Source organism: Urocampus carinirostris, chromosome 8 (assembly GCF_059441175.1).
Source record: "Urocampus carinirostris isolate Australia breed hairy pipefish chromosome 8, RoL_Ucar_1.0, whole genome shotgun sequence".
NCBI lineage: Eukaryota > Metazoa > Chordata > Actinopteri > Syngnathiformes > Syngnathidae > Urocampus > Urocampus carinirostris.
Genome location: NC_142356.1, coordinates 33,535,494 through 33,548,546, shown reverse-complemented (window position 1 = coordinate 33,548,546; position 13,053 = coordinate 33,535,494). Strand labels below are relative to the sequence as shown.

At 40.1% G+C, this 13,053-nt stretch overlaps 1 protein-coding gene across 1 annotated transcript; it reads right to left on the bottom strand.

Annotated features, from left to right (window-relative positions):
• Nucleotides 1-158: 158 nt before the first annotated feature.
• sirt7 (sirtuin 7) lies at nucleotides 159-12,032 on the bottom strand. Its single transcript, XM_088342468.1, has 10 exons — nucleotides 11,836-12,032; nucleotides 11,583-11,720; nucleotides 10,277-10,381; nucleotides 10,132-10,202; nucleotides 9,955-10,027; nucleotides 9,734-9,832; nucleotides 7,425-7,661; nucleotides 5,005-5,085; nucleotides 4,800-4,906; nucleotides 159-1,904 (listed from the first exon to the last, which is right to left on the bottom strand). The coding sequence occupies exons 1-10, from the start codon at nucleotides 11,956-11,958 to the stop codon at nucleotides 1,715-1,717; spliced, it is 1,224 nt and encodes a 407-aa protein (XP_088198594.1). The 5' UTR covers nucleotides 11,959-12,032; the 3' UTR covers nucleotides 159-1,714.
• Between the last annotated feature and the right edge of the window lie 1,021 nt (nucleotides 12,033-13,053).

Genomic DNA, 13,053 nt, shown 5'->3' with positions numbered 1-13,053 from the left:
AACAAAAGAATTAGTTTAAAAAACAAAAATGTACAAAAATTGTTAAATAGTGTACATGATTTGAAATGATCAATAATTGTATTAAAGGGGAAATGTACAAGTGGACAGGTGTGATTTATAAATAAAAACAGTGCTTTACAAATAAATTTGATTAGATATCTGAATGACAAATCGTCAAAATAGAGCAAGGTTTATTTACTCACATGAAGCAACGCCATTTCATTTTTCAAAACACAGAAGGAATGTAACCCTCACTCTGGCACAAGTGTTAGTCATGATAATACAACAATCAATATGGTTACTTTGGCCCATGTAACCCTAGAAATAAATGGTGCACAAAACTTCCTGAGACAAAAAAATGCGACATAATGCATTTCAACTTAAAACCAAATAAACCTATATGCACAAACATCGCTCAACAAACCAGCCTAACTGATTTTTCTTTAAAACAAATAGAATGTAAACAGCAAAGGTGAAAGACTTCAATAAAATAGGAATGACAAGTCACAAAATAAGTAAACCAAAAAGCTGAGTGGCAATGGAAATGAATGCGGAGTAGATACATTTCTGTCGACACTTTGCTTCACTAATTGATCACTCAAAAAGAAAATATGACTTACTAAAATTTAACCATTATCATTTCACATGGTATTCAATTTTAGTTTAACGTTGCCTTTGCATGGATTTGTTTACAAAGCAGTTGTACAAAAACCTTAAGTACAAAACATATAAACATCCACGACAGCTTCAATAATACAGTACAATATTGTGTCGACCCTTATGGCAGTGGATACGAATGGTCCCAGAAATACTACTTTGAACCACTAGAACAGACATGTCAAATATAAGGCCCATGGGACGCCCCTGGCCCATTGGATGATTTAATCGGGATTGCAATACTTTTCTGAGTATGTCAAAGAAAGGAACGAGTCTCGGTCATTTCCATCAAAAAAAAATAATAATAATAATTTTTAGATTAATGTAAACCATATTCTCCCTCTAGCTGCTAGAGGGCAGTAAAGGATATACTCTTAGCTTTATTCGGCCCAGTCTAGTACTTTGATTTTGGGTAGTCTTTCTATTGCCCATGCTGTGCCAAAACTTCTTTTGCATATATTTTTTTCTTCATTTCAAACAAGTAAATTTTTATAGTGTGGTGAGTTGGTTCAGGTGTAAAATAAACCAATCATCACATTCAATGCAAACATGAAAATCTTTTTAACTATTGTTTGCGAATAAATATGTTAGACTTAGAAAGAATCCCTTGTCATCCATGATTGATATGTAGGGTAGGCTATTAAGGTAGGCTGAATGATAAAGCAGAAAACCTAAAAACTACAGTGCGCTAAAAATTTGGAGTTGACATTCTTTTACTGATCCGGGACTGCCTGAGAACAAAGTCTGGATCCAGCCCCAAAGCCAAACTGAGTTTGACATCCCTGTCCTAGAGGTTCTACTGGCAAACAAACTCCTCACCAACCCGATTTGTTAGGTAAACATGCTGAAATTAGCATTTAACACATTAAAGTTATGATCCCTTCAAAATAGACAGTGCTTGCTTGGTCATTGTAACATTGTTAAGTCTCATAAATAAATACTTCTCAACATTCAAACCCCAAATCTGCTACAGACATGAATAAGCATCTCAATCCCAATTTGTCCATCAAATTATGAATCCAGCCGTTGCGTACAATGTTTAGTCACCTAATCACCTTTAGGCTGCTTTTTTCTTCTTCCTCCCTTTGCTGTAGCCTCTTCCAAACCAACCTCCCTGCACGGCTGAGGTTTTTCTGGCCTGTGCGGGATCCCCAGGACCAGCGTGGGGAACTATAACGGCACGAGTGTGGGTCTCCTCATCTTCTGGCTGCAGAGGTGCAGCAAGGCTGAAGATGGGGTCTTCGGCCCTAAAGACACACACACACACACACACACGCACACACACACAAAAGAAACAATTAAGTCCAGGGGCCGCCTGAGTAGCCTCCTTAGCGGTTCTGAAGCTAAGATCTTCTAGTAAAATTATTTTTAGGTGTTAACTGAGTCTTCCAATAATTAACCGATAATAAACCACTTTAAACTGGTCTCTATCCCGTAATTACTTAAGATTGACGAATCTCATCTTGACCATTTTTTCCCATATATAATGGTTCCAAAACAAGGTGTAAGCAGAGTCCTTTTGTAAAAAATGTCACAAACGAAGATACTGACTATTTCCGGACAGAAGTGCTCTGTATATGCATAGCTCGACCTACCCCTACCGCTCACCCAATCAAATTGCTCCATGTACTTGGCTGGCATTTCTTGCTGATTAAATATTTTCTGTGGGTTTTTAGCGTCTCAACAGTGAAGATGAATTTTTAATGAGCTTTCACCGGGCTGTTGGTGTGACACCTTAAATGTAAACTGTAGTGGCGAGTATGCTCTTTATAAACTGGATACCAGATAGGTATCGTTACTAAAGCAAAGTGCACTATAGTCGGCTCTGCTTGAATTGTGAATTGAATTTTATCTCCGAGCCATATGTACTCATGAAAAGAGCCATAGGTTCCAGACCTCTGCTGTAGCTCATGTCTATCAAAAGTTCAGCTTTTTCTTTAAATAAATACAAACAAATACTCCTCCTCGCCTCTAGAAAGCAGTAGAGGTGTAAAAGCTGACGTCCAGCAAAGGTTTTATCAATTTTGGGATTACAGTGGAACCTCGGTTTTCGAACGCCTCTCAGTTCGAACAAATCGGAGTCCGACCAAAAATTTCGAGAAATTCTTGCTTCGTTGTTCGGTCAAAAAATCGGAGTTCGAGCGCCGGCAATGCGCGAGTGCGTACGCTAGGGTGCGATGCTGAGCGGCGTATGGGTGTATATCGCTCTTTTCGTGACCAACTGTTATCGCGTGCGGACGTGCTTCGTTTTGCTTTCGCTTTTAATATAGGTGTACGAAGTGTTTTAGCCCCTAATTATGCCTCCGAAGAAAGTAAGTGCAAGCAGCAAAGTTGCTACAGGTGAAAAAAGAAAAGTAGTGTATACAACTATTGCATTTAAGAAAGAAATAATAGCAAAATATGAAGGAGTTGTGCAAGCGCCTTCTGCTGACCACCACAAAGGTAAGAAATCCTACTCATAATTCTTTTCTTTATCCTGGGTTAGCTTTAGGTTTATGTTAAACATTCAAAGTAAACATTCAGGGTGTTGGAACGGATTAAAACGATATACATTATTTTTAATGGGAAAAATGATTTTGGTGACCGAACAAATCGGTTTTCGAACAGGGTTCTGGAACGGATTATGGTCGAGAACCGAGGTTCCACTGTACTTATCTTTGTGAGATGAACAATAATACAACAAAGCAGGCTAATGAACAAACACTTGAATTACATTGTTAAATGTGCGGATTCTCAGGATTTGACACTTGATATTGATGCACTTGTAAAGGCAAATAGATGCCAAGTTTCAAGAACCAGCAGCAGTAAGTAGACTGCAGGATTTACATGAAAGAGAGAGTGAAAACCTACGATGGTACAACCTTTGTTTGTACAGATCATTAAAAATAAGATTTATATGGCTTCATGATAAAGATAATATTGAGAAAGTATTTTCTCAGAAGTAGTAGGTAGGCCCAGCCTGGTAGTTTTATCTGAAGTTACTGTCCGTTCACAGCTTGTTTGGCATTTCTCTTTCATGTATTTTTCCGCAGTATGACAATTGAGGCAAGCACATTGTTATTGACAGCTCCCACTTGAGTTGTTTAGTGTGGTAAGTCAGATGTAAAGCTGTGTTTATTCAACTATTAAAATAAACAATTTGTTAACACAATCAATGGAAACCTTGAAAATCTTTTTTTTTTCATTGTTTGTGAATAAATGAGTTGTGCTTGGAAAATATCCCTTTTCATTCGTGATCACAATTTGTAGGGTACGTTACAAATGTAGGCTGAATTATTAAGCGTTTACTGGAAAACAAAGTGATGTATTTGGCAATAAAAAAAACACATGTGATAGGTGGAGAAATTTGCATTGAGCTAATTATCCATCATTCTGCTGCTACGGTTTACCCCCAAAAACAAATACCTCGGGATGGGCTGGGATAAAAATGTAGATTTTATTTAATTTGAATCTAATGAGTAGTAAAATGATGCATCTTGGTCACTGTGAGTCGCCGTATTTGTATTTTTCTTTGTGCTTTTTAAAACCCGTTTTCGGTTGCACTACATGATACAGCAACAGCTAGCGGTCAAATTATACACAATGTCCCTTTAATGTCAGTGCAGCCCACACAAATTATGGATTCATTTATGACTGATAAAATGAATGTCAAAATAAACCAATCATATGGTGTGTTTTTTTAAATTTTAGATTTCATTTTTTGTAGCAAATTTTATAAAAGATATTTGAGAACAGTGAAAGATTTTCTTGTAGAAAACCCGCTTTGGCCTAGACCCATAGCTCCGTCGGATCCCAAGTAAATAGAGTTTGAGATCCCTGTCAAATATTTAGTAACATTTTGGAGAAATTATTGATGTTGAGAAAAGCAAAGGCAAATTATTGTGTCTTGACAAATTATTAACAACATGCTGGGAACAAAATTCTTCTGAATGAACTGATTTTGATCAAATTACATTATTGTATTTTCCAGACTAATTTGCTCCGGATCATAAATCGCACCAGCCGAAATTATGCATGAATAAGAAGGATAAAACATATAAAAGTCTCACCTCAACTTAAAGGATTGATTGCGATAAATAGTACCATTGGAATTTGCCCATATCAGTCAGGCCATTTAAGGGATGCCTTCTTGACAAACCTACCGGTCATAAACTGGAATCTGGAGATGAAGCTCTTCCATGAGAAGACTCATGACATCGTCACATTTGGCGTTGATTTTTAATACAGCCAAGTCGTCTTTTGGCGTCCACTAACGCCAAAGAGCACAATAGCAACATCAATACACTTGAAGCACTTGCAGCTCAAGAAAAAAAGACAGAATAATTAATTTTATTAACAATACTATACCTGGAGGTTAATGATATACAGTTTGGGTCTTTTGTTGGCTGGCTTGTTCATGCACCACAGACAAGCATATTTTTTCAGCACCTTTGTAGAAAGAGAAAAACCAAAATTATGAATGTAACTATGGTTCTACGAGTTCCGTACGACCGCAAAAGGCGGTGCTTAAAACACTAAATGTTACCTGCACATGCACGGAGGTAACATTTAGTGCTTAAAGCATTGCCTCTGGCGATCAGACGGGACAAAATACAACATAATTTTCACACCAATGGTCAACACTTAACACTTGAAGGAGAAAATTTAAAGTACAGAGACCCCTTGCTACTTAGCTTATCCCTGGTTCACTCCTTTGCAGGTTTTGCATTGATTTTGTCTTTATTGTCATTGATATGATTGTATTGTGCATTGTGTTCTGATAGACAGCACACTGCGAGGACAGATTCGGGAGGGCGCTGTGTTGGGTGGGTGTGACTGTGTGCGTGACCGTGATAGGCCGGTGTATGCTGTCAGTAAAACGGGTTGGGTGCTAAAGTGGCTACCTCCCAAAACAAACTGCAGCATAGTGCCATATGGTTTTAAGCGACTCGTTACGTTGAAAAGAAATTAATCAATTAAACCGGATTCTGAGATATGTATGAAGAGCGCAACAAAATGGTGCTCAGAGGATAATTATAGGGTTCCAGAAACAGCTGGAGCGACGTCAAGGAGAATGCGAGCTGGTCCAGCCTAATGCTACGGCTAGGCTAACTTTTCTCCTAAGCCACCGCCACAGACAATGTATTTTGTCAACACTAGCCTTGAAACGGATGGCCTGGATCTGCAACTCGTGGGGGACCTGCTACATTTGGGACGATTTTATTATAATCATCACAGAGAACGGTCTCAATTCGAGGACAAATGATGATAGCGCTCAGCTAGACAGCCACTCTCTAACTTGCTATTTTACACTGAAAGGAGAAGTCCTCCAATTCTGTTCTACTTTAATATAATAACAATTAATCTATTAATTTAACTGCAACTATGTGTTGTGTGTTATTATTTGTAGATCAATAATTGTTTTTTTTGTTTAAGTTGTATACTCGCAGTCGGTAATGACATCATCACATTGGCATGTTTAAGCCCCCAAGGCTTTTTTGAAGGAGCGACGCTAGATCGCGGATTTTCACTTCTCGCGGGTGGTTCGAGTCCCCATTAAATGTGAAAACCAAGGGATCCCTGTACCTGCAATCTTATAAAACTGTGTGCCACAGTAAATTTTCTAATTTGATCGAATTGGTGACAAAAAAATGGAAGCGAAAAGTGTGCTGTTGTTGTGTATCTTTACAGTTTGCATCAAAGTAAATAATATTTTTACAAATTATTAAATGTAAGCATAGGCTTTTTTTATAATTGTGAATTCAAGGCGCTGGTATCAGTGAATTAATTTTGGTAACTAATATAGTTCCAAGATGACATTTTATGCTTATGCTAATAAAAAAATAAATAAAAAAAACACACATTTTTCATTAATGATTTAGAAACAGCTGGTGCATTAAAGACAAAAGCTCATCTTCACTGTACACATTTCAAAACTGTACTGTATAGTCACTCGGTGAGTATGTCTTCATCTATTCATTTAGATGTTTATGTATTTATTCATTTGAGTATTCTTATTGGGACCTTTTTATTGAATTTTTATTCATGTACCTTATTTACAATTATTTCTTTTTTTTTATTTTTAAATTAACAATTTCATTTTTTATCCATATAGTTATTTATTCATTTCAGTACACAAATAATTTGAAGATAGATACAAAGATATAAAAACGCAATGTCCTTTACTGGAAAAAGCCTTTGAGCCTTTAATATGTCACAAAAGCAAAATACGTAATGTCATCGCAACAAAGTTTATTTTTCAAGAGAAATACGAGAGCCACAAGTCATGCAATGCGTATTGAATGACGTGAATATAAACAAAACCGGCCTACTCTTTCCCCCCGGTGATTTAGAATCTAGTCTGAGTATTGTAACACACACGCTTCTGTGTATCTATGCCAAGGTCCGACTAAAATCCGGTGTAAATCGGGATGGCGCTTTACACCGAAAAACAACAGCGACCAGATGCTGAAGGTGTTGTACTTGAATCCGATCAGGATGCTTCTCTTGCTACTGGTAACAGTGGAAGCCAGTACAATCGGTTTCATGTGGGGAAGCAAACCCCTACCAAAAAAACGGCACAGAGAGGCATGGTCGCCGCCAGGCTGTACTTTCCCAAGACACACTACAGGAAGTGGTGCCCCTACAACCCAGGAAGTTCAAGTATCCGTGAACCATGATATTATTTTCAATGAAAAAAGCGCGACCTGAACCAAACAATATTAAGAAATAGTGTTTTAAACACTGCAGAATTCACATAAAAATACCATTGTTGTGCTCAGAGCTACCTTGAGACTGGAACCTAAGCAGAGGATAACGTCAGCCGCTTTGGCCGCCTCGGCAGCTCCCTTCCAGTTGAGAGGATGCTCCAATGTTCCTCGTTCCCCGAAGTGAACTATTGTGTCCCGCAGTTCACTGCCGCAGTGGCAGCACCTACGACCTGTGCAATGCCTGTGGAGGGAGGTCCGCTCTGTCACATCAAACAAACGCACGTATTCCCTGACTGGAGAACAGGAAGTGCACACCTAAAAGATGGAGGCAAACCCAACATGCCCAGAAATTAAGTGAAACAAGTCTACATGGGGTTAATTCTAGGACTACCAATTGAGTGGGCAGACCAGAGCACCCTAACAGTATGGGGGCATGCTCCCCTTGAAGAAAATGTTATACATGTTGATTTTAAACGCATCGTTCTGGTGCACTACTAGAGCAAAATCAAGAGGCTAGATCTATGATAAATGTGTGCCCTTATAAACTAATGAATCATAAATACACTAGTTATTAAAGGCAATGACACGGCAAACAAATCACACCCACAAAACTTGGAAAAATAGATAGGAGTTTAATGCAAAAAAAAAAATCTGCTCGTGTACTATTCAGAGGTGTTATGTTGGCGAGTATCATCAATATATTTAAGTTGAATTAAATGCAAATACTCATATCGGTGATTTTGGTAAAATACAGTATAATGTGTCGGTACAGGGCAGCACGGCGGCGCAGTGGTTAGCGCGTGCGCGGCACAGTTCTGAGGTCGTGGGAACCTCCTGCGTGGGTTCAAATCCAGCTCCCGGCCTTACTGTGCAGAGTTTGTATGTTCTCCCCGTGCTTGCGTGGGTTTCCTCCGGGCACTCCGGTTTCCTCCCACATTCCAAAGACATGCATTTCAGGTGAATTGGCCGGTCCAAAGTTGTCCCTAGGTGTGACTGAGCGAGTGAGTTGTCTGTCCCCGTGTGCCCTGCGATTGGCTGGCAACCAGTTCAGGGTGTCCCCTGTCCACTGCCCGATGATTGCTGGGATGGGCTCCAGCACTCCCGCGACCCTACTGAGGATAAGCGGTGCAGCGAATGAAATGAGATGAGAGGTGTCGGTACAGCTGCCTTTGTGATTGCTGTTATTAAAGGATGCCGGTTCTTCTCCAAAGGTTATTGTAGCGCTCAACTTATGAGCTTCATTTATAGCCAGTGTCCAACAAAGCTACTCTGAGCTAATTTTTTCCAATCGCTTGCAATGACAGCGCTGCGTTTATACTCTCTGTTGAAACCGCTGGCAGTGTAACAAAGAACAGGGCAGTTTTCTGCATGGAACCATTTCTTCTGGTGGCAGAGTGTTAAAGAACGTTCAACTTGGGGAAACTGGGACACTAGTCAATGTCAGGTTTCACCCGGCCGTTTAATCACAGTGCAACCGGGGCGGGACAAACACCGCAACAGTCAGTGAGAGTGCACAGGGGGAGGGGACCAAGATTCCTTCTGACTGACACGATACACACAATGCCGTTTGCGATCATGCATATGATGAGAAATTTTAATGTTATTTTGATTATTTTCACATTTATAAAGTGGTACCTCTATTTACGAATGTAATCTGTTCTGGGAGTAGATTTGTAACCTGAGACACATTTTTTTATGTAAATGCGCTAATCTGAATCAAGCCCAGCAAAAGCACAGAATGATATTTTTCTAAAACATCATAAAGGAGCACCAGAACATTAAACAAATACATGTTAAAATTAGATTACTGCACAATTAACATAATGTAAAAAAACAAAGAATAAAGGAACTACTAGAAATAATTATTTCCCGGGTGGTTCCTTCCCACAAATTGCGAGACGTCATGGAAATTTACTAAAATGTCTTTGATTTGGGCTTATTGAATAATGGCCGCGTCTTGCCGGAAACCCTCCTCCTCCTCGTTTGTGAACTCTGAACAGTGACTGTGACATTAAGAGTATGCTGGGAACATGCATGCACACTGGTTGCCAGGCAGATTTGAAGCAATAGCCCGTTTGTTTATGTTCAGGAAAGTCTGGAACCGGCGACTAGTAGCGCATACCGTATTTTTAAACAGAGACAATATTTTCCCGTTCAGTTACTCTGTAACCTGAAACTTTCGTATGTAGAGGAACCACTGTATATTTGTATATATTATAAATATATTATTATATTATATTTCCTAATAATACAAGTTAATGAGACTCTGTCAGGACCAATTAAACCCTGACAGCGGGACAGAATCTTCCTATATATGGGAAACATCGGGGTTACATCAACTACAAAAAAATAGACGCCCAACCCTAGTGCTTGTGTGGATGCTTCACCTCAATGAACATGTTTCCATGAAGTTCAGACAAGGCGTGTCGAGGAAGACCACTGCGTAGATGAAGACCATCACAGTTTTGAGACACAACATGCTTTACCTTTAAATAACAAGGATGTTTTGAAACAGTGGTAAGAGAAAGAAAAAAAGGAAAAAATAAGAAAAAGGGAAAAAAAACATTAGCAATCTCAGATTGAGTTTCTACACACGGCCTAAACATACCAGCATTTCTTTATGAAGCAGTTTGATGCACATGTGTGTGAGCGTCGGCTCTGCTTTGCTCAGATCCGATAAGCTTTTTAGGAAAGAGGGAATAAAGGGAAACAGTGGATGGTAATATCAAGCATTTTGTACTTCATAATATCAGAATGTTAAAATAGTTGGGACTAGGCATGACACCTGAGAGTGTGGCCTTTCTGTAGTCGGGTCCACACACCATTGGGCCCTCGGTAGTCGGGGATGGAAGCTGCCTATCAGTACACGCTAAAATAAGCAATGCGAAAGATGGAGAAACAAAATGTCAAAGGAACAATGAGTTTCTTACGGTACTTATTCCGGCTCCAGTGTAAACCACCAAGTTATTTGCTTGTTTGACTGCCAGAGCCAGTTGCTGCACTTTGCTTTTTAGCTCTCCGGCAGTATCAAACACCTGCAAGGAAAAAAATAAAACTAATGATAAAAAATCCATACAAAACTAATGATCTAACAGTCAAACTGTGAAATTAGAATAATAGGAGAGCTGAGAGTTCATCACACTTGATTTGAGGTTTTTGAATCTTCATAGGGAAACGTACATCATGACTGCATGTGTTTGATAGTCATGGTAAAAAAAAAAACACAATAGGCCATTCTTGCTTTAGGTCAAGGAAAAAATATATTTTGTAAACAAATACTGTACAAACCAAATGCTCCTTCTCGCCGCTAGAGGGAAGAAAAGGTGTAAAAGAGCTGACGTCCAGCAAAGGTTCTATCCGTGTTTGAAACTACTTAATTTGTGAACAGGTGTTCTCTGTGATGGGTAGGCTACAAACATGGGCTGAATGGGAATGCTTAGTACTGAAAAACAGAGCTAAATATATGGCATTGACAATTTTTTTTACTCATCCGGCCATCCTGAGAACATTGCGTCTCGATCTGCTTTAGGACAAACATGAGCAATGTTATTGCACAATTTTTACGATGCAATATTCTTTTCTCATTCATAGACATTGCGAAAGAGGGGGCGGCAGTGTGCTCAGGAGGTAGAGCGCTCGCCTTGGGATCACGAGATCGCAGTTCGAATCCCGGCTCCTCCGTGTTACATGTCGAAGTGTCCTTGGGTAAGACACTGAACCCCTAATAAGCAGGTTAGCGCCTTACATGGCTGCATGGCCGCTATTGGGAAATGTGAAGCACAGTGTAAAGCGCTTTGGGAAGTCTTGACTTGAAAAGCGCTATATAAATGCTGGTCATTTCATTTTCATTTACTTTCGCTTTTGTTATAACTTAGGTCAGGTCATGGCATTACCCTAGAGTGCTATGTCTAATCTCGTTGCAAACAATGTTTACTACATTATCAACGACAATAAAGATCTCATCTCATCAGCTGCGCCGCTTATCCTCAGTAGGGTCGCAGGGGTGCTGGAGCCCATCCCAGCAATCATCGGGCAGTGGGCAAGGGATACCCTGAACTGGTTGCCAGCCAATCGCAGGGCACACAGGGAGAGACAACTCACTCGCTCATTCACACCTAGGGACAATTTGGACCGGCCAATTCACCTGAAATGCATGTTTTTGGAATGTGGGAGGAAACCGGAGTGCCCGGAAGAAAGATCATTTCATTCAATGTGTCAACCTTTTAATTGACTAACCTCCTCTTGCTTCCTCTTGACTTCATTCCTGCGCATCTTTCTCTTACACAGCTCCTCCACTGTATCTCTATGCAGCACAAGCATGGAAGCATCCTCCTCGGACCTCTCAGCCTCAGGCTTTTTCAAGATTCGTCCAACCTAGTTTCGAAGAGACGGCAAACCTCGGTTTAGGGATAACTCAGTAACGTTGAGCGCCAATTCAATTTGTTCGTTGATAGCTTGCCTGTCCGATTTTATTTGTTATTTATCTTACCAGTCTTATGATCTCCCTTTCGTTCTCTCGTTGTAGTATATTAGCCTTTTGTAGAGCTTTTCTCTCCGCCCGGGAAGAGAGACCACAGTATGTTTCGTTCGCCATTACCGGTTTCACTAGCATAAGTGCCTCCGTTTTCAAAACAAAGCTCCCTTCAACCACAACCGGACGGATGCCGATCTGAGTTGTACAAGAAATGGCTAGCGCCTCCTGTGCTTCGGAAGGCGCATATGAACACAATTTGTCGCAACTATTCAATAGTTTACAATAGTGTCGTAAAAACAATGAAAATAAATAATAAAAAAAATATTTTTTCCTTCTCTACTAGAGGGGGGCAGACTTTTTATGTGTGTGGGGTTAAAAACGTAGCATAAGGACCAGGAGGGAAAAAAATAATTGATTTGCTCTTTTGTTAGGCGGCGGCACAGTTCTGAGGTCATGGAATCAAATCCAGCTACCAGCCTTCCTGTGCGGCGTTTGCATGTGCTCCCCGTGTTTGTGTGGGTTTCCTCCGGGCACTTATGTTTCCTCTGAATTCCAAAAACATGCATGTCAGGATAATTGGCCGATCCGAATTGTCCCTAGGTGTGAATGATCGAGTGAGCTGTCTGGGTGTCTCCTGCCCACTGCCCGAAGATAGCTGGGATGGGCTCAACCACCCCCGCGACCCTAATGAGGATAACCGGTGCAGATAATGGATGATCTTTTGTAATTGCCGATAGAGTCTTGAAACTGATACCATACATGAGGATGAAAGATAATGAAGCCCTAAAGAATTTTTTCTTATCACCCGCGAGTGTAGCAAGGGTGCTGATTTTTTCTTTTGTGATTTAAGTAAGAATAAATATGTTTTTTTCTGTTTGTGTGTCCGTCCACCCAAGGGGATGGATTTTTTATATGACCACCATTGTTCACAGCCAATTAGGTATGTTCCCCTAGATGTGAAAAGCCTCAAAAAGCTGAAACCGAAGTCCAGCCTGAAATGTCAAACGTACAGTACATTTCAGTTCAGGCCAGGCCAGGCTTCTCGCTGGCTGATTTTTTGTTTTTGTTTTAACCAATCATCAACCTGTCAGTTGTTCTCTATGCTTATTGGCGCGTGCGCTGTTTGATGCTTGCACTCGTCGGATCACCCTTCCGCCTCCAGAGCCCTTACAAATAAGATTGAAAATTCGGATTTGCTTCAGGCTCCGTCCCTCAAACCAAGTAAATTTGGCA

What these genes read in the sequence shown, in the direction of transcription:
- sirt7 (XM_088342468.1), bottom strand. Translation starts at nt 11,958, where the DNA reads ATGCTAGTGAAACCGGTAATGGCGAACGAAACATACTGTGGTCTCTCT. An exon ending in GCTTAGGTTCCAGTCTCAAG is followed by an intron (nt 5,086 to 7,424) that starts GTAGCTCTGAGC and finishes CTTTCTACAAAG; the next exon opens with GTGCTGAAAAAATATGCTTG. An exon ending in TGTATATCATTAACCTCCAG is followed by an intron (nt 4,907 to 5,004) that starts GTATAGTATTGT and finishes CTTTGGCGTTAG; the next exon opens with TGGACGCCAAAAGACGACTT.